The 21,386-nt window shown below is 43.0% G+C and overlaps 2 protein-coding genes across 8 annotated transcripts; one reads left to right on the forward strand and one right to left on the reverse strand.

The window, feature by feature from the left end:
* Window positions 1-217: 217 nt before the first annotated feature.
* nfkbiz (nuclear factor of kappa light polypeptide gene enhancer in B-cells inhibitor, zeta) lies at window positions 218-11,291 on the reverse strand. Of its 6 annotated transcripts, none has more exons than XM_064970370.1 (12): window positions 10,987-11,290; window positions 9,449-9,552; window positions 9,298-9,322; window positions 9,100-9,176; window positions 7,832-8,175; window positions 7,200-7,305; window positions 6,835-6,981; window positions 4,575-4,638; window positions 4,212-4,384; window positions 3,888-3,998; window positions 2,777-2,944; window positions 218-2,227 (listed from the first exon to the last, which is right to left on the reverse strand). In XM_064970370.1, the coding sequence occupies exons 1-12, from the start codon at window positions 11,189-11,191 to the stop codon at window positions 2,174-2,176; spliced, it is 1,578 nt and encodes a 525-aa protein (XP_064826442.1). In that variant the 5' UTR covers window positions 11,192-11,290; the 3' UTR covers window positions 218-2,173. The 6 variants fall into 6 exon arrangements, 5 of the variants coding, with proteins under 5 accessions (XP_064826442.1, XP_064826439.1, XP_064826440.1 ...); XM_064970367.1 differs by having other exon boundaries at window positions 9,100-9,197; XM_064970368.1 differs by having other exon boundaries at window positions 9,443-9,552.
* A 2,404-nt stretch (window positions 11,292-13,695) lies between these two features.
* Window positions 13,696-21,304, forward strand: eed (embryonic ectoderm development). 2 transcript variants are annotated; one of them, XM_064970373.1, is made up of 11 exons: window positions 13,696-13,854; window positions 14,431-14,583; window positions 14,959-15,051; window positions 15,165-15,356; window positions 15,472-15,553; window positions 15,734-15,825; window positions 15,991-16,124; window positions 16,540-16,645; window positions 16,763-16,921; window positions 17,136-17,209; window positions 20,752-21,304. In XM_064970373.1, exons 1-11 carry the CDS (start codon window positions 13,738-13,740, stop codon window positions 20,876-20,878), a joined length of 1,329 nt encoding a protein of 442 aa, XP_064826445.1. In that variant the 5' UTR covers window positions 13,696-13,737; the 3' UTR covers window positions 20,879-21,304. The 2 variants fall into 2 exon arrangements, with proteins under 2 accessions (XP_064826445.1, XP_064826446.1); XM_064970374.1 differs by having other exon boundaries at window positions 13,816-13,901.
* The last annotated feature ends 82 nt before the right edge of the window (window positions 21,305-21,386 follow it).

Here is a 21,386-nt window from a genome sequence, read left to right on the forward strand (position 1 = left end):
CCTGTTAGTCAATTGTATTTATTGTTAACAAATTTGGTGATAATACATTGAAAAAATCCTATATTTACATTCCAAAAGAGATCAAACAAATTACAAGTCTGAATATTGTACTCATCTCATCTCAATGGTACAGTATATAATGAGATGGGTAGTAAAGCAAAATATGCACGAACTCAATGACCCGTTATATAGCTTAATTATGTGTGACACGAGCCAACTCATTTATTTTCATTTATTTATAAAGTAAATGAAAATACACATTTAAAATGAATAAAATAAGGCAAGACCTCCATGCTGCCACCGTACCAGAACCTCCAAGAAATTCAAAAAAACCGAGCTCCCGTCTCTTCAGGTTACTAATTTGGTCAAGCCCTAGCGACATTACACTGTTACTATGTGGTCAAGCCCTAGCGACATTACACTGTTACTATGTGGTCAAGCCCTAGCGACATTACACTGTTACTATGTGGTCAAGCCCTAGCGACATTACACTGTTACTATGTGGTCAAGCCCTAGCGACATTACACTGTTACTATGTGGTCAAGCCCTAGCGACATTACACTGTTACTATGTGGTCAAGCCCTAGCGACATTACACTGTTACTATGTGGTCAAGCCCTAGCGACATTACACTGTTACTATGTGGTCAAGCCCTAGCGACATTACACTGTTACTATGTGGTCAAGCCCTAGCGACATTACACTGTTACTATGTGGTCAAGCCCTAGCGACATTACACTGTTACTATGTGGTCAAGCCCTAGCGACATTACACTTACTATGTGGTCAAGCCCTAGCGGCATTACACTGTTACTATGTGGTCAAGCCCTAGCTACATTACACTGTTACTATGTGGTCAAGCCCTAGCTACATTACACTGTTACTAGGTGGTCAAGCCCTAGCTACATTACACTGTTACTATGTGGTCAAGCCCTAGCTACATTACACTGTTACTATGTGGTCAAGCCCTAGCTACATTACACTGTTACTATGTGGTCAAGCCCTAGCTACATTACACTGTTACTAGGTGGTCAAGCCCTAGCTACATTACACTGTTACTAGGTGGTCAAGCCCTAGCTACATTACACTGTTACTAGGTGGTCAAGCCCTAGCTACATTACACTGTTACTAGGTGGTCAAGCCCTAGCTACATTACACTGTTACTATGTGGTCAAGCCCTAGCGACATTACACTGTTACTATGTGGTCAAGCCCTAGCGACATTACACTGTTACTATGTGGTCAAGCCCTAGCTACATTACACTGTTACTATGTGGTCAAGCCCTAGCTACATTACACTGTTACTATGTGGTCAAGCCCTAGCTACATTACACTGTTACTATGTGGTCAAGCCCTAGCTACATTACACTGTTACTATGTGGTCAAGCCCTAGCTACATTACACTGTTACTATGTGGTCAAGCCCTAGCTACATTACACTGTTACTATGTGGTCAAGCCCTAGCTACATTACACTGTTACTATGTGGTCAAGCCCTAGCTACATTACACTGTTACTATGTGGTCAAGCCCTAGCTACAATGCACATTCCAGCTCAAGGTGTTTCACACCGGCATTACAGGTGAGTCAACCTGTGACTCAACCCAAAGTGGTTTAGTGGTGAAAACCCCTTCAGGCGTCATTCCTTAAAGCGGCAGTCAGCAGTTGAAACAAAAACAAAGCGCATTCTCTGCCCGTTTCAGTAAAAAGCTGAGGGATGGGGCTAGAGAAATGTTAACACTCAAATTCATAGGCACGGCTAAGGAGTAACCATCCATGATATCAACATTATAGCTTGGACCATATTTTGAAGCTACTGTTTATAGTGTTTGTTACCATGTACTTTGTTTACAAACATTGGAGTAAAACAAGCTTATATATTTTGGGTTCTGATGGGGTACGACAGTTGAACTAAGCTCATGATGAATGTAGAAGTTATATTCGCCAAGAAACAATGGGTACATATTCATAATTTACAAGTCCAAAAATGGATGTAACAACTGCAGATTGCCCCTTTAAGGTAGACGATCACATGGTTACCTCAAAATACACTACACTGTAGCGAACAACATTCACTGTTTCATTGAAACAACTGACATCTGCCATACATACGATGGCAAATCATTTCTACGTAGACTGGACTGTCTGACTGACAGTGTTTCTGGACAGGAGATTGCATCCTACTGGGCAGCAGACCGGGCCTGGTAGCCTTTCCCCTTCAGGATACGCCGCACCTAAGAGAAACAACCAGAGGCACATTATTACAATACAGTCCCATCTTGTTGAAGTGTGTGTGTGTGTTTGGAATGTCTGCCAGTCTAACACGTGAACTTGTGTGTTCTTCCTGTTGTGTTTTTACTGCGTAATTGATAAAAGGTTCTCAGGCGACTTGCCTGGTTAAATAATGATTACATGATAGTAAAACAACGACATGGGAATATTCACCTGAAAGATAGATACAAGAACACTTAAATGCTCCCACAGAGGGAGGATTCAACCATGTGCTGGTATCTTATATTTTTCCAGGCAATGGCATCAACGTAGAACCATGCTGTACTTTTTGTACCTTATTTATGGATGTGCTTACACTCTTAGTATTTTTATTTTCTATCTAGAACCTAAAAAAGTTTATTCGGCTATCCCCATATGAGAACCATTTGAAGAACCCTTTTTGGTTCCATGTTTGAACCTTTTTAGTTCCAGGTAGAACCTTTTTGGGTTCTGCATAGAGCCATTTCTACAGAAGGGGGACACCCGAAGAACCATTTTGGGGCATTATTCACCTGGTCTCCGACGGGCCCTTCAGCCACCAGCTGGGCAGGCTGCTCATTCTCCAGGTTCTTGGAGCTGGGGTCGGCCCCTCTCCTCATCAGCAGTTTCACAGCATCTACCTGAGTCAGGCGACCATGCACAGAACTGGCAAAGTGCAGCGCTGTGTTTCCACTGAATGCCTGGTAGACAGAACTCATGTTAGAGGGTTTAGTTAACTTACCTCCTGATGACCAAAAAACAATGAACAATGGGAACACTGTTTGTCAGCTCAGAATTTGAGCCAGCAAGCCGATTTGTTATCATGTACGTTTGTTTTCCAGAGAGAGGCGAGACCTCACCTTGACATTAGGTACTGTAGCAGTATCTCACCTTGACATTAGGTAATGTAGTTGTATCTCACCTTGACATTAGGTAATGTAGCAGTATCTCACCTTGACATTAGGTACTGTAGCAGTATCTCACCTTGACATTAGGTAATGTAGCTGTATCTCACCTTGACATTAGGTAATGTAGCTGTATCTCACCTTGACATTAGGTAATGTAGCAGTATCTCACCTTGACATTAGGTACTCACCTTGACATTAGGTAATGTAGCAGTATCTCACCTTGACATTAGGTAATGTAGTAGTATCTCACCTTGACATTAGGTAATCTCACCTTGACATTAGGTAATGTATCTCACCTTGACATTAGGTAATGTAGCAGTATCTCACCTTGACATTAGGTAATGTAGGTAATGTAGTATCTCACCTTGACATTAGGTAATGTAGCAGTATCTCACCTTGACATTAGGTAATGTAGCAGTATCTCACCTTGACATTAGGTAATGTAGCAGTATCTCACCTTGACATTAGGTAATGTAGCAGTATCTCACCTTGACATTAGGTACTGTAGCAGTATCTCACCTTGACATTAGGTAATGTAGCAGTATCTCACCTTGACATTAGGTACTGTAGTAGTATCTCACCTTGACATTAGGTACTGTAGTAGTATCTCACCTTGACATTAGGTACTGTAGCAGTATCTCACCTTGACATTAGGTACTGTAGCAGTATCTCACCTTGACATTAGGTACTGTAGCAGTATCTCACCTTGACATTAGGTACTGTAGTAGTATCTCACCTTGACATTGACGATAGACAGAGAGTCTGGCTGGTCAAGGAAGATGCGTAAAAGCTCCACATTGGCCTCCTGAGAAGCCATGTGCAGGGAGGTGCGGCCACTTTTATGATCCTGTTGGAAAAAGACAAGTACGGTCAGACTGTATGGAATGGGCTATGCTGCCAAAGAATGATATGCAAAAATTATACATGAAAAGATTCTCAACCTCTAGCCTGGTTTCAGATCTGTTTATGATGCCTTGCCAACTCCAATGACCGTAGGAGTTGGCAAGGTTGGAGTTGACAAGGCATCAGACAGATTTGGGACCAGGCTACTCAAACTCACCTTAGTTGCACAGGAGGCTCCCATGAGCAGCAGTGTGTTGACACACTGCCTCAGTAGCTTCCTTCTCTGCATCAACTCCACCTCCCCAGGGGACTGGGGGGTCGCCGCCATACGGCCCAACTCCTGGACAACCGCATTGTGAGATCGGACCGCTGTCTGAAGAGGAGTTAGGCCTGGAGGGAAGAGCAGGTTGAGGCATTGGGGAGGTAGTATTTATTTTGCCGTTATGACGGTTAAATAATGTTGACTGTCGTAGTTTGCGACTCAGCCTTGGGTTGAGACACAGGTTGCCTCACCTGTTTTATTGTATAGAGGATTATGAGCAATCCTGACAGGTCATAGATCTGAGCAACTCTGACTCACCATCATAGTTGACTTCTTCCACACTAAGCTCCTGCCCTCTACCCTTCAGAGCTCTTTGGATGGTCTACGGGAAGAGAGAGTGTGAAAGAAAATGTTAAACAGGGGGATAAAGGGCAGATGGGTATAACGGGAAGAACTTTTGATTTCCATTTAAAACACACACACACTTGTGTTAAGGTACAACTGTGGAATTAGCTAGTCATGGTAAAACATGTCATCGCTAACGACGACAGTGTCAATGTTTAGTTCTAGATCTAAAAGAGATAGTATATGCCAGCCATTCATCAGCAGCGCCTGCTCTTCCTTAATGCAATAGTATCCGACAACAAGAACTGTTGTGAGAGTCATCCAGGACCAGTTGAGTAACAGATTAATAGGCTTTAATGATTGGGAGGTTTAGCGTGCCATGTTCTGTTGACGGTTAATGTTTGATAGGCTGGGAGTGCATTTGCCGTGACCTTTTAGCAGAAGCACATCTGTTGTTAAACCAGTTTTTCAAAGAAAGGGGGATTTTGTCCCAGTGTTGTTTTGAGGAAATGCTCTGTGATTGGCTGGCTGTTATACATGTTATGAGCTGATGAGGAAGTCACTGCTTGCGATCTAACCCGATACAGAACAACTGTTGCTATGGGACACAAAAAAAACATTCCAACATTCCAAGTCAGGAGGAACATCAAACACAGTGAGACAAAATTCCAATTGAAAGATAAAAATCACTGAAACGAGCACAGTTTATCACAGATAATCAAGATGGCAACGTTTCAGTGAAACCTATAAATCCATTCATTGAGTCATGAGCCAAATTTGCATAGATTCTTATCAAAATGGCATCAGAAAGTTGCTGACAGATCTCTTCTGATTGTGCATACATCACCTGAGTTCTCTACACTTTTTTTGTTGCATTTGGGCATGAGCGTGCAGGGGGGTAAATCACCCCGCCTTATTTCCATATACTGGAAGCCGAGAACAATCGACCATTGACAACCAAACTGTGGTTTTACTTCTTGAAACTAGCAGGGATAAAATACCCTGAAAACCAAGGTTGCACAGTGCAGATGACATACTGTATCAGACTATGTTCAAGTCATCTGGTGAAGACATAAAAGGACCGTTGTTCAGGCGATCATAAACCTAGCTTTTCCATTCATACATTAACAAACACAAGGCTCCTGGATATAACGTTAACTTTGTTTGCTGTGATTGGCAACCAGTGTTATTAAAAAGAGAGAACTCACATCCCTACGGTTCAGTGTTTTCCCTGACTTCTCTTCCAACCACTATTTCCTTCCTCTAGTGCCAAGACGTTGATTAAAGTTGCCAAACCTTATGTATTATAATAAAAATAATAATAATAATAATAATAAAAACAGAGATTGTGTTCAACAATCATCATGTTTTCAGACCTTTATTCAAACCTTTCATACCATAGTCTCTGTATGATGAGGTATTTTCACTGTGAGTAGGATGTGGTTTCAATGATGTACTCTTTTGGCAAAGAGGAACTAAGTCACTGCCTACATTGATAAGGGAAAAATACATCTGGGGTTTTGCCTCACAAATCCAGAGGCAGACATGCCAGAACAACGGGATTCAAAACCAAAGTTTGCAGGCACAACCTTTGCAGTTGTTTTAGTTCAGGTAGTTGATGCAAACTAGCCACTTGTGAAATGCACTCATTAAAAATAACCTCTGACCTCCATCCTGCTAGCTACTATTTAGTATTTTATTCAAGCTGATAAAGTAGTGACGTAGGCAGCTCCTCTATACCAAAAGAGTCCATCACTGAAACCAGACCTTAGTCACTGTATTGCTTACACTGGTCTATGTGCATGACACTTCCCTGACTATCTTTTATTTGTATTTATTTAATTTTCATTTAACTAGGAAAGTCAGTTAAAGAACAAATGCTTATTTTATAATGATGGCCTACCCCGGGAAAACTCCCCTGAACCGGATGTTTCTGGGCCAATTGTGCGCCGCCCTATAGGACTCCCGATCACGGCCGGTTGTGATACAGCCTGGGATCAAACCAGGGTCTGTAGTGACACCTCTAGCACTGAGATGCAGTGCCTTAGACCGCTGCGCCACTGAGGAGCACTGGGTTATCTAACTGCTAAGGTTGACTGGCTGCAGTGATGCCTCAAACAGGAGTTGTGAAATACAAGTTATAAGGCTAGAACATGACGTGGTCAGATTAAATCCAGAGCCCCTATTCATATCACACTCTTAGTATGTGCCACAGTGGGAAAGTCAAAGAGACCTGGAGAGTGAGAGCGTGGCCCTTCTCTGCACACACATGCAGAGGGGAGCGGCCCCAGCAGTCAGTGGTGTTGATCTGAGCCCCCTGGGCCAACAGGTCCTGCACTATCAGATGTTGATTGGCTGCAACGCTCAATTGAAGGGCACTCTGGGTACAAAACAAAAGACAAAAAATATCAAATGTTGAAAATCCTCCTTTTCAGATGATATCCCAGTTGTAATCATAACTGCACCCTTGTGACCAATTCCAAATCAACCCATAGCCACTAGCTCCTAGGCACTAGTGTGTGTGTGTGTGTGTGTGTGGTAGAAGTCTCTGGGGCTGGGGGTCCATTTAGAATTGGGCGTGAGAATGTAAATCCTTACCTGGCCATTGTGCTCCTTCATATCCAGCATGCCGACAGTAGCCATCTTGCTGGCCAGCACATAAGCTAGAGCCCTTCTGCCCTGTGCCACAGCTATGTGCAAGAATCTGGCAACACAGAGATAAAAAAAAAAAAAATCTACACTAAGATAAAAGGGTTCCAAAGGGGTTCTTCGGCTCTCCCCATAGGAGAACTCCCTTTGGTTCCATATAGAACCCTCTGTGGAAAGGGTTCTACATTGAACCCCAAATGGTTCTACTTGGAACCAAAAGTGTTCTATATGGAACCAAAAGGGGTTCAACAAAGGGTTTTCCTATCGGGACAACCGAAGAACCCTTTTAGGTTCTAGATAGCAGATTTTTTCTAAGAGTATAAATGTCTGGCAAGCATAGATCACATGATGGATTAGAACAGTGTCACTAACATCCTTGTTCCTGGAGAGCTACAGGGTGTGGCAGGTTTGTGTTCAAACACTGTGCTAGGCTGGAACAAAACCCTGCACACCCGTACCTCCCCAGGACCAGAGTTAGAGGCCACTGGGTTAGAAAATTAACTGAGTCGAGTATGCATAGTTGCTTAGATCTACAAAAGGAAAATGTATACAAGGGGTTGATGAATACTACACAAACTGACGTGTCTCCATCATCATCCTGGCTTGTGAGCATCTCGGGGGTGAGCCCTGCCAACTTCTCCTCTTCCTGTCGTATCTGCCATTGAAAGAAGGACGTTGGCTCCCCTTCAGCAAACTGAGCCAATGGCCAAACACCCTTTGGGGTTAGCGGGGCTATGAAAGGCTGGGGGACATAGGAGTTTCCCATTGCTTGTGGCATGTGGGTTTGAGGGTAGAGGGACTGATAGTCGATGAGGCTGAAGGGGTCATGGAGGGTCTCTTGTGGGGAGGTCTCTGATTTCATGGACTCATATCCAAGTTCCATGAAGTCAATATCCAGTGTGCTTCCCTCTGGAGGGCTCAGACTCTGAAAGAGAAGTGGATGATAAATGCTTAAAAAGGGCTAATCTGCAGATGATACATCCATTTTTGGACTTGTAAATGAACTGTATGTACCCATTGATTATTTTTCTTTAATGTTTTATATTTAACTAGGCAAGTCAGATAAGAACAAATTCTTATTTACAATGACGGCCTGCCCCCCCCGGCCAAACTTGGACGACACTGGGCCAATTGTGCGCAGCCCTATGGGACACCCGATTACGTCCGGATGTGATACAGCATGGTTAAACTATCATTTTGATATCATGGATGGTCAGTCCTTACATCCATTGCTCAGTCTATACATTTGAGAGTGGTTACATTTCTCCAGGGCCAATCCCTCAGAGGTCTAGAACCAGAACGCTGTGTTATGGTTTCAACTGCTGATTGGGATTTCTGCTTTAAGTACATTACCTGTCATGAAAGGTAAGCAATAAGGAAGAAAGATATTTGTAGTTGGGTTCCTTCCACTCCAAAACAACAGAGTTTATATGAGACACACATGCAAAACATAATCATCTATATGCATGATAACATTGCCAAACTGTATTCCTAATTTGGAGTTCTGGAATAGCCCTCAGGGTGGAGGCGGTAACTCAGCCTCACTGGGATTTACCCGGAGGGGAACTAAGCAAGTGAAGTGACATCAGACTACACAGAAAAGGAGAAATGGAATTGGGCTATTGAAGTGGTCGGTCATATCACACAATATAGTTTGTAGCTATAACAATGTGACCTGCATGAGAGTTTGTGGTTTTCACTAGTTCTTCATTAGCTAAACCAGAGGAATATCCCTGGATGTATTTAACCTGGGTCTATGAAACCAACCCTAGCCTGAACACCAAGAACCGTGGGAAAAGTTAAAGGGGACTCAATTAAAATAACATTATAACCAAAAGCAAACAATTACCAGGATTGCCTTTGCAGCAGCAAGTCTTTTAGCAGGTGAATCGGTTATCAAGCTGAAGTCCGCAGTCCTCTTATGCCCTTGAAGAAGAGAGGTCAACTCTACACGATAACGAACAAAAAAAACATTTGCACATGATATTATAATGTACTGTATCTACAGTATTTCTGGATAATGTGCGTTGATAAACATTAATATTACCTGTGTATTCTCCCTCAGAGTGTTGCTGGACATGAAGAAAAACAGAGATCATGAAAATATGGACAGATGTAAGCTAAATATATGCAAGCTAACCATAATATTTACACAAACTAGCAGAACAATAACATAACAGAATTTAATTTACCTGTACATTTTGGTTGCTAAGGCGCTTCTGCATGATGAGTTCTTTCACTGTATTCTTCACCCGTACACCTTGGAAACGGCCAAAAGACTGCACCTCACTCATGGAACACTCTGCAACAGGTATAAATAGGACAGATGAGAATCTTTGATCCCAAGACAAGTTTGAAATAAACACTAATTTTGATTAGTTTGCTATTGAGGCAAAAGTGGTTGTGTTGAATTAAAGGTACACTCAGCAATCCATAAAATTCTCATTTGCAAAAAGCCATTGATGTATGATATATTTATAGTGGTAGGATACATTAATACAGTTCCTGGGAACTCTGCCTGCCAAGTTCAAGCACAGGAGCTCAAATACTCAATGTTATTCAATAGGGCGTGGAAGCTACAAAAAGAGGCATGTCCATATAGTCGTTGAAGTTGCTTGATCTGCACAGATGATTCAATCTCATTATGTCTGGAGAACTGTCTCAGAAGTCAGGCTTTATCAACATCAGAATCTCAGGTATTCTAAACAACTCAGAAACACAACCTTCATACTGCAGTGTATAAAGAAACATTCTAAAATGGGCAAGACGACCTGGAACGCGACCTCACACTTCCCCTATCTCCACAGCTAGCGGAGCTCATGCCAAATTCACACTTATCTAGAACCTTCACCAAATGACAGTAACTGTTCACTTTCCTCTGCCATTCAAATAGCACAATGTATCTACCTTGCTCTTCCATTGTACAGTGCTATTATAAGTCTAAATATGATTTTGGGTCTAACCATGATCAGTGGTGTAAAGTGCTTAAGTAAAAATGCTTAAAACTACCACTTAAGTAGTTTTAGGGGTATTTGTACTTTTTTATATTTTTTTGACAACTTTTACTTGACCACATTCCTAAAGAAAAGTATGTACTTTTTACTCCATACATTTTCCCTGACAACAAAATTTACTCGTTACATTTGGAATGCTTAGCAGGACAGGAAAATTGTCTAATTCACACACTTCTCAAGAGAACATCCCTAGTCATCCCTACCGCCTCTGATCTAAATGATGTCTATGTGGGAGCCCGCCCCTGGCTATCCGTAAATTTAAAAAACAAAAAAAAGTGGTGCCATCTGGTTTGCTTAATATAAGGAATTTTAAATGATTTATACTTAACTATATTTTAGCAATTACATTTCCTTTTGAAACTTAAGTATATTTAAAACCATATACTTTAAAACTTTTACTCAAATAGGATTTTACTGGTTGACTGACTTTTCTTGAGTGAATTTTCTATGAAGGTATCTTTACTTTTACATAAGTATGACATTTGGGTGATTTTTCCACCACTGTGACCATGGTCAGTAATCCTCCGTGTCATTAACGCAATGTTCTTTTCGGTGTTCCAGAAGTAGGCTAATAAGGAAGTAACCATTAACTACAATAATTATTATCGGATAATATAAAGTAGCCAGCCTATCATTATTAACAAAGTAGTCTGCTGAGAGGAAAAAATAACAACAATTACAAATATGTATATTGATTTCTAAAAGTGAGGGTTTTATTTTACCGTTCGTGGCATTGTCTGCAGTTGGCGGAGTCGCGCTCCCAACCTTTCCCCAGCCATCAAACTCGTTTGGCGCACAGAGAGAGTTGTTGATCTCCGTTGCAGGTGAGGTATCCTGGTAAAAAGACCCCAAATACACGGGGCTCGTTACAACAGTCCCTGGATGCACAAGATTCAGGCCGTTCTCGATAATTCTGTCGATGATCATGTTGCGCTCAGAGCTAGATCACTATGTATGCACTATCAAGAGTTCTAATGGAGTTTGTTCCCGTTTGGATCATGTGACTACTGTACCTTCAGAAGCGCACAAAAGCGAGTGCGCTTGTTGCCGACTTGAATTACGCATGAATTACGCAGTGTGTTGCGTCAAAATGCGTGTGTGTGAGTGAGTTGGAGTGTCGGTCTAGTATGTGAGCATGTGTGTAGAGTATAGTGAGTGTGCGTAGAACCAGTGTAAGGGAGTCAGTGCAAAACAATTAAGATAAATAAATAACAAAGGGGTCAATGTAAATAGTCCGGGTGGCCATGTGATGAACTGTTCAGCAGTCGTATGGCTTGGGGGTAGAAGCTGTTCAGGAGCCTTTTGGTCAGACTTGGCGCTCCAGTACCGCTTGCCGTGTGGTAGTAGAGAGAACAGTCTATACCTTCGGTGGTTGGAGTCTTTGACTATTACTAGGGCCTTCCTCTGACACCGCCTGGTATGGAGGTCCAGGATGGCAGGGAGTTCGGCCCCAGTGAGGTACTGGGCCTTATGCACTTCCCTCTGTAGTGCCTTGCAGTCGGATGCCGAGCAGTTGCTATAACAAGAGGGGATGCAGCCAGTCCAGACGCCCTCAGATCCTCTTTAATGCCAAATCTTTTCGGCCTCCTGAGGGGGAAGAGGCATTGTTGTGCCCTCTTCACAACTGTGTTGGTGTGTTTGGACCATGATAGGTCCTTAGTGATGTGGACACCAAGGAACTTGAAGCTCTCGACCCGCTCCTCTACAGCCCCGTCGATGTGAATGGGCGTGTTCGGCCCTTAATTTCATGTAGTCCACGATAAGCTCCTTTGTCTTGCCCACATTGCCAGGTCTCTGACCACCTCCCTATAGGCTGTCTCACCGTCGTCGGTGATTAGGCCTACCACCGTTGCGTCGTCGGCAATCTTAATGATGGCGTTGGAGTCGTGCGCGGCAACACAGTCATGGATGAACAGGGAGTACAGGAGGCGACTGAGCACGCACCCCAGACCCTCGTGTTGAGAGTCAGTGTGGTGGATGTATTGTTGCCTACCCTCACATCCTGGGGGCGACCTGTCAGGAAGACCAGCATCCAGTTGCAGAGGCAGGTGTTCAGTCCCAGGGTCCTTAGTTTAGTGATGAGCTTGGAGGGAAATATGGTGTTGAACGCTGAGCTGTTGTCAATAAACAGTATTCTCACGTAGGTGTTCCTTTTGTCCACGTGGGAAAGGGCAGTGTGGAGTGCAATAGAGATTGCGTTACCTGTGGATCTGTTGGGGCAGTATGTGAATTGGAGTGAGTCCAGGGTTTCCTGGATGGTGGTATGGATATGAGCCATGACCAGCCTTTCAAAGCATTTCAGGGCTACGGATGTGAGTGCTACGGGCCTGGTGTTCTTAGGCACAGGGACTATGGTGGTTTGCTTGAAACGTGTACGTAAAACCCTCACAAACTTCTACAGATGCACAATTGAGAGCATCCTGTAGGGCTGTATCACCGCCTGGTACGGCAACTGCACCGCCCGCAACCGCAGGGCTCTCCAGAGGGTGGTGCGGTCTGTCCAACGCATCACCAGGGGGAAGCTACCTGCCCTCCAGGACACCTACACCACGCGATGTCACAGGAAGGCCAAAAAGATAATCAAGGACAACAACCAACCGAGCCACTGCCTGTTCACACCGCTATCATCCAGAAGGCGAGGTCAGTACAGGTGCATCAAAGCTGAGAACGAGAGACTGAAAAACAGCTTCTATCTCAAGGCCATCAGACTGTTAAACAGCAATCACTAGCACATTAGAGGCTGCTGCCCTATATACATAGACTTGAAATCACTGGCCACTTTAATAATGTAACACTTGTCACATTAATAATGTTTACATATCTTGCATTACTCATCTCATGTGTGTATACTGTATTCTATCCTATTCTACTGTATCTTAGTCTATGCCGCTCTGACATTGCTTGTCCAAATATTTATATATTCTTAATTCCATTCCTTTACTTTAGATTCTGTGTATTGTTAGATATTACTGCACTTTTGGAGCTAGAAACACAAGCTTTTCGCTACACCCGCAATAACATCTGCTAAACACGTGTATGTGACAAAGACATTTTGATTTGATTTAATACAAACGGGGTCAGACAGAAGTTGAAAATGTCAGTGAAGTATGTGTCCTGGTAATCCGTCTAGCCCTGCAGCCTTGTGAATGTTAACTTGTTTAAACTTTTACTGCAGTGGGCTAAATCAAGGCTACCTGTCGCCTCAACACAGTGACCATGTATGTATGGTCACTTGGTTCCGGTCTACTTAATTAACGGGTGTCTCCCATAGACACCAATGCAATAGCAGGTGGGTCTGGTCTACTTAGTTCATTGGCTTTTATTGAACTACGAAAAAACGGAGAGGGGGTTATCTTGCCTCTTCTTCCGTCTCTGGCTTGACTGGGACTTTTATTGTGAAGACCAAAGGACATAAAAGACCCGGAAGTTATTCTCCGCGGTCGCGCTATGATTGAATCTGAGAAGGACATAAGATGAGGAGGGAGAACATGTCAGAGACCCCTACCGAAGCGGGAAAGGAGATGCCGACAAAAAAGCAGAAGCTGAGCAGTGATGAAAACAGTAATCCCGATCTCTCTGCAGATGAGAATGTAAATTCGGTTTTGTTCTGTTTGTATCGGCGCGGACATGAAAAATGGTTAGCTAGCTAAGTAGCTAATGTTAGCCTAACTTTTCATAGCTAGCAAGCTAACTAGCAAGCGACTGGTAGTTGATTTTGGAGTTCGTGATGATAGCTGGGCCTTTCCCTTTGTTTCAACTAGGCCTATATTTTTTATTTATTTAGCTATAGATACCTAGTTAACGTTAGTTGTGGTTATTTCCCTTTCAAACATTCCAGAACAGGAAATAAGAAAATTATCATTCAACGAGCCAGGGATTCGAGGCAACACTGCAAAGGGCCTCCACCTAAAATAGCTAGCTGGCTAGTTATGCTCTCTAGGTAGTGTTAGCTATCAAGCTATAGACCCTTCTGGGATTGTCCAAGAAGATAATCATTAGCCAGTTGTCAGTTTAGTTTTTCTAGTCTATCTCAAGCCCCTCATGGTAGGCCATCCCACTTCTGACATCAGTGTAGTCGAAAACGGGGTGCAGAACATCCATTGCAGGTTGCAAACGCATCAACCACAACCAACCCCATCTCATGTTGCTATAATTTGTGTTTGTAGGATGATGCTGTCAGCGTTGAGAGTGGGACCAATGTGGAGCGTCCAGACACACCCACCAACACAGCCAATGCTCCAGGCAGGAAGAGCTGGGGCAAGGGCAAGTGGAAATCAAAGAAGTGCAAATACTCCTTCAAGTGCGTCAACAGCCTCCGGGTGAGCCCATCTTATCAATAATATTTCCAATCATTTCCAACTGCAGACATGTCACATCTTATCAATAGGCCTAATTTTGATTCCAGAAATGTCATAATCTCAGCCTTGGACTTGGCATGCCTGTTATAACTATGTGTGAACTGTGCTGTTTATATGATACTGTGTGAGTTGTAAACAGCTGAATGAAGGTGTTACGGTCTAATGTTACGGGTGGGCTCTGAACCCAGGTCTCCCACAGCAGAAACCAATGTCTTGACCATTAGACCAAGAGGGAATTCCCACTTGGGCCGAGGTTAACACTGATTTTGAAGTCGCAGGGCTACCTCATCACCTTGACCATGAGCTCAACTCATAATTAACTTGTTCTTTACACAGGAGGACCATGGCCAGCCATTATTTGGGGTCCAGTTCAACTGGCACAGTAAAGAAGGGGACCCGCTGGTGTTTGCTACTGTTGGGAGCAACAGAGTAAGTATCTTTGGCATCACATGAACCATGTTGAAAGCCAACACATGTGGTGTAAAATTCAGACTCATGTGCCACCTGTCACTGCTGACTATGTGATGTCCTTAATTCACCAGGTAACGCTGTACGAGTGCCATTCCCAAGGAGAGATCCGACTCCTGCAGTCATACGTGGATGCCGATGCAGATGAGAACTTCTACACCTGCGCCTGGACCTTTGACACCAGTACAAGCCATCCCCTCCTGGCCGTGGCGGGGTCACGTGGCATCATTCGGGTCATCAACCACATCACCATGCAGTGTATCAAGGTGGGGCAATTTCCAAGGAGTTGTATCCGATACACCAGGGATGGAATTTACATTTGTGCATAAGGGAGGGATTAGTTGTGCCATCTCTAAATAGTTTTATTGTTTTTTAATGCAGCACTATGTGGGTCACGGGAACGCCATCAACGAGCTCAAGTTTCACCCCAGAGACCCCAACCTCCTGCTATCCGTCAGCAAAGGTAGAACAACTAGACACCATAGCTAGGACTTAATATTTCCTCGACTGACCGGACTTTTTGAGAACTAAATGATTTACATTTAGGAATGATTTATAATCTATGTATTTACATCATTAACAGAATGACTTGACATAAAATCAACTGTGTGAATATCTCATCAGCTTTGCGTTTTGCCTTTAGACCACGCCCTTCGTCTGTGGAACATCCAAACAGACACACTGGTGGCCATCTTTGGAGGTGTAGAGGGACATAGAGATGAAGTCCTCAGCGCAGTGAGTACACGACACGACCACAACCATCTCTCTGGCTTTCTTGATCAATAGAAGTCAGGGATTTCTATGTGTATGTGACCATTGAAAATGGCGATACAATATGGATCACACAAAAAAAGAAATGAGAGATGAATGATATAATAATGAAAAATGTCTCTGCGCCAGGACTTTGACCTGCTCGGTGAGAAGATCATGTCATGTGGAATGGACCACTCTCTGAAGCTCTGGACGATCAACTCAGAGAGGATGCAGAAAGCCATTCACGGGTCCTATGAGTACAACCCTTCCAAGACAAACAGGTGAACATATTGGTTGTAGGCAACAAACGTATGTGTATTCCCATGTATATTTCAGTCATTCAGCAGACTTTTATACACAACAAAGCATGTTCAAATAACAGGGCTGAACAATTGCATAAAAGGAACATAGTACAGTGTTGTCAGAATCTCACATCTTTTATGAAACTTTTATTTAACTAGGCAAGTCAGTTAAGAACAAATTCTTGTTTACAATGACGGTGTAGTAACAGTGGGTTAACTGCCTTGTTCAGGGGCAGAATGACAGATTTTTACCTTGTCAACTCGGGGATTCGATCTAGCACCCTTTCGGTTACTGGCCCAACGCTCTAGCCACTAGGCTACCTGATGCCCCGAACTGTTGATTTTCAACTTGAAAATGTTTGCTCCTTTAACCGATGATTCGGTCTTCTTACAGGCCATGGGTCTCTCAGAAGATCCACTTCCCTGACTTCTCTACCAGAGACATCCACAGGAACTATGTGGACTGTGTACGCTGGCTGGGAGATCTGATTTTATCCAAGGTAAGACTGTGAGAATCTTTTTGTTCAAACACGTCACATTCTGTTATTAGGTTGTGGATCCCATTGTGACCCTCAGAACCCTACTCCTTTGTTCTGTTCCTCCCCTGACCTGACCAGTCGTGTGAGAACGCTATCGTGTGTTGGAAACCAGGGAAGATGGAGGACGATATTGACCGCATCAAACCAAACGAGTCCAACGTGACAATCCTGGGTCGCTTCGACTACAGCCAGTGTGACATCTGGTACATGCGTTTCTCCATGGACTTCTGGCAGAAGGTAAAGATGATATTTCCCCTTCCGTTGTGTCTGTGGCTTTGTGGAATCCCTTATCTGCTACTGTTCATCCCAGTATTGTAAGCAAACGGTGGTTTGGTGTTGGAACTTTATAACTAAATAGATGCAAGTTGTTTAACATTAAACATAAAGTATAGTATTGTCTCCACGTAGAAAGTTGTTTGACTATTGAAGTAACACATGTCTTGTCCTACAGATGTTGGCTCTGGGAAACCAAGTGGGGAAGCTGTACGTGTGGGACCTTGAGGTAGAGGACCCCCACAAAGCAAAGTAAGAGTCCGTAGGGAAACTGTACGTGTGGGACCTTGAGGTAGAGGACCCCCACAAAGCAAAGTAAGAGTCCGTAGGGAAACTACTTGTGGTGGTGTTGTGGAAGCTACTCTGAAGATATAGTTCACCAAGCTACCAATTACTTCACACTGGAAGAAGTTAAGCTACACTAAACTAGTTACTTTGAAAAAGTATCCAAACTACTTTGTGAAAGATCATCAATACAGTATGTTAACAATCTGTAATTTAGCCTAATTATATAGGGTAACATTTGTATTTTTGCCGAAATAGACATACAGTGCCTTGCGAAAGTATTCGGCCCCCTTGAACTTTGCGACCTTTTGCCACATTTCAGGCTTCAAACATAGTATTAAAACTGTATTTTTTTGTGAAGAATCAACAACAAGTGGGACACAATCATGAAGTGGAACGACATTTATTGGATATTTCAAACTTTTTTAACAAATCAAAAACTGAAAAATTGGGCGTGCAAAATGATTCAGCCCCCTTAAGTTAATACTTTGTAGCGCCACCTTTTGCTGCGATTACAGCTGTAAGTCGCTTGGGGTATGTCTCTATCAGTTTTGCACATCGAGAGACTGAATTTTATTCCCATTCCTCCTTGCAAAACAGCTCGAGCTCAGTGAGGTTGGATGGAGAGCATTTGTGAACAGCAGTTTTCAGTTCTTTCCACAGATTCTCGATTGGATTCAGGTTTGGACTTTGACTTGGCCATTCTAACACCTGGATATGTTTATTTTTTAACCATTCCATTATAGATTTTGCTTTATGTTTTGGATCATTGTCTTGTTGGAAGACAAATCTCCGTCCCAGTCTCAGGTCTTTTGCAGACTCCATCAGGTTTGCTTCCAGAATGGTCCTGTATTTGGCTCCATCCATCTTCCCATCAATTTTAACCATCTTCCCTGTCCCTGCTGAAGAAAAGCAGGCCCAAACCATGATGCTGCCACCACCATGTTTGACAGTGGGGATGGTGTGTGATCAGGGTGATGAGCTGTGTTGCTTTTACGCCAAACATAACGTTTTGCATTGTTGCCAAAAAGTTCAATTTTGGTTTCATCTGACCAGAGCACCTTCTTCCACATGTTTGGTGTGTCTCCCAGGTGGCTTGTGGCAAACTTTAAACAACACTTTTTATGGATATCTTTAAGAAATGGCTTTCTTCTTGCCACTTCCATAAAGGCCAGATTTGTGCAATATACGACTGATTGTTGTCCTATGGACAGAGTCTCCCACCTCAGCTGTAGATCTCTGCAGTTCATCCAGAGTGATCATGGGGCTCTTGGCTGCATCTCTGATCAGTCTTCTCCTTGTATGAGCTGAAAGTTTAGAGGGACGGCCAGGTCTTTGTAGATTTGCAGTGGTCTGATACTCCTTCCATTTCAATATTATCGCTTGCACAGTGCTCCTTGGGATGTTTAAAGCTTGGGAAATCTTTTTGTATCCAAATCCGGCTTTAAACTTCTTCACAACAGTATCTCGGACCTGCCTGGTGTGTTCCTTGTTCTTCATGATGCTCTCTGCGCTTTTAACGGACCTCTGAGACAATCACAGTGCAGGTGCATTTATACGGAGACTTGATTACACACAGGTGGATTGTATTTATCATCATTAGTCATTTAGGTCAACATTGGATCATTCAGAGATCCTCACTGAACTTCTGGAGAGAGTTTGCTGCACTGAAAGTAAAGGGGCTGAATAATTTTGCACGCCCAATTTTTCAGTTTTTGATTTGTTAAAAAAGTTTGAAATATCCAATAAATGTCGTTCCGCTTCATGACTGTGTCCCACTTGTTGTTGATTCTTCACAAAAAAAATACAGTTTTATATCTTTATGTTTGAAGCCTGAAATGTGGCAAAAGGTCGCATAGTTCAAGGGGGCTGAATACTTTCGCAAGGCACTGTATCCAAACCTAATCATTTTTCATGATGGTCATAAACAGTAACTGGTAATGTTGTATAGTTTGGAAAGGTCTGGAACTAGCCTTTCTGGTAAATGTTATAACTTTCCGAGGTGTACTCAATTTTTAGAACATAAGTACATGGTACAAATATGAACAAACAAATTCTAAACCACTTAGTATAAGATTTCCCATTTCTTAACAGTGAAATAAATATGATCTTAAGGTCCACTGAGCAGCACAGAGACACCATTCAAATGTGTGCAGACTCGTTACAACTTCTGTCTGTGACCAAGAGAACGCGGTCTTTCAATTTTATGAAATTATTTATTTTATTTTGAAAGCTCTAAATCCGGCTGAGAATTTGACAGCGAGATGAAACCACAACGGCTGGACTGACTGTCATATGCCATTTCCCAGGCTCACTTGCTCAGAGGAAATCAATTCTTTGTCTAGATTGGCCAGAGAATGTGACACATCACTCCCTATGAACATGAAGTGTCACGTTTCAGACCCCACAAGTCCGCGCCACTGAGAGAGTGGAAACAGAGAGCAGACAAAATGGGTCTTTGTGCCACTTTAAGGCACAGGACACTATGGCGTTCAGAGCGCTTTGTACACCAAAATGTCAGTCAGAACCAGTCCAGAACCGCTCAGTCCCCCCCATACAGGGGACTTAACATCGAAGAGGTTTTAAACAAAATGTTTCAAATGAGAATTAGACAGGTCTGATGCTGAGAAAGGACATTTTTGCCTACTTTACTCATATTTTATTTTTTTACAAAAGAAATTGCTAAAAAGTTCACTTCTGAAAACACCAAGAATTGAATTTAGTTCAACTACCACCAAGCTAAAGCAACATTTATTTAAATGACTAGTTGATCTACATGTATTTCACTACATCACTGTACGTGAAGGTAGAGGACCCGCAAAGTTAAGAGTTAACCTCCCACCAATACACCTCACCTAAGCAGTGGTCCATGCCTAGATGGTAGACTGCCTGAGAGAAGTGAAGGCCAGTAGAGCACTCCTCTCCTTATGTAGTATCATGTCCCAGGGCTGTGACAGAGACCTCACAGAATAATTAGACAGATATTTCACGGGGTGTATAAATGTGAAGCATCCGCTTGGCGTTTCCATTCACTACCAAATATGGTAGTGAGCGAAAGCCAAGTGGCTGGCAGTGGGAGATGCTGGAGCAAGATGGATTTTGTCCGACATTCTGCAAATGTGTCATTTTCAACAGTTTGTCCTCAATACAGTTCTGTTCCCAAAGCTGCAATCTGTTACGAACAAGAGTGGACTAAATTTTAAAGACTTTACCCTTTGCTAAAGTAAAAAAAAAAAGGCATTGTTTAAAAGGAGTGCAAAGGCGAATTGAGATATTGCACATGTGCACTTCAAAGTAGGCGTTCACTAACAGCGATATGCAAATATATACTACAACGCGCCAATAGGATCTCGCAAGCTCATGCTTGGCTCTGCCCTGCCCCTTGCTTGTTCTGCCCACTGACTCATTTGAAATGACGGGCGGTGGTCTCTTAGTTTAGTTATAACAATCTTCGGAGACACTGTCTTTCTGTTTCACCAAATACATTCTAACCAGGCTCTCTGTTTCAGGTGCACCATCCTCACCCTCCCAAGATGCACCTCTGCCATCAGACAGACCAGCTTCAGCCGTGACAGCAGTATCCTGATTGCAGTCTGTGACGACGCCTCTATCTGGCGCTGGGACCGCCTGCGATGAAGACAGCATTGGCAACGAGCAACCTATTCTATTATGACAGAAGTCACTGTGCTGTCAAGAACCAGAAACATTTTCCAGGTACACATTTTCTGTGTATATTCTGCATCAGATCTGTCCAATGGAGGTGTTGTTTAACATCTCAGGAACCACTCCCAACATGACAACGGTGCTACCGGTCTGCACAGAGATGTGTATCTGGAACCCACCAATTATTTTCCTTTTGTTTCCCTTCTCCGGGTTATACTTATACCAGCCCATCCTTATTAAATCCATGAGGGGGGTGAAAAGGTGCGCAATTTGGGGAGAAGGGTGGAGAATCAGACTACAACCCTGGAGCCCTTTAAGCTTTCTCCCTTCTTGCTATTTAGTTCCCCTTCGCTTACTATTCACTTTTTAATGGGCTTTAATAAATGCTATTTTTCTAAAGGCTTCTTGTCTCATTCCGAGGTACTGAAGCTTGAAAACTCTAAATATATGGTCCGCTAAGCCCAGGCCATCTGAATGCATG

Source organism: Oncorhynchus masou, chromosome 7 (assembly GCF_036934945.1).
Source record: "Oncorhynchus masou masou isolate Uvic2021 chromosome 7, UVic_Omas_1.1, whole genome shotgun sequence".
Lineage (NCBI taxonomy): Eukaryota > Metazoa > Chordata > Actinopteri > Salmoniformes > Salmonidae > Oncorhynchus > Oncorhynchus masou.

Bases quoted from the DNA above. Each gene is read 5' to 3' on its own strand.
- nfkbiz (XM_064970366.1), bottom strand. From the start codon at position 11,191: ATGATCATCGACAGAATTATCGAGAACGGCCTGAATCTTGTGCATCCA. The intron at 4,639-6,834 runs GTCTCTTTGACT...CTCTTCCCGTAG, and splicing joins GCCACGCTCTCACTCTCCAG to ACCATCCAAAGAGCTCTGAA. The intron at 4,385-4,574 runs GTGAGTCAGAGT...TCTTCCCTCCAG, and splicing joins GGAAGAAGTCAACTATGATG to GCCTAACTCCTCTTCAGACA.
- eed (XM_064970373.1), top strand. From the start codon at position 13,738: ATGAGGAGGGAGAACATGTCAGAGACCCCTACCGAAGCGGGAAAGGAG. The intron at 14,584-14,958 runs GTGAGCCCATCT...TTCTTTACACAG, and splicing joins AGTGCGTCAACAGCCTCCGG to GAGGACCATGGCCAGCCATT. The intron at 16,922-17,135 runs GTAAAGATGATA...CTTGTCCTACAG, and splicing joins CCATGGACTTCTGGCAGAAG to ATGTTGGCTCTGGGAAACCA.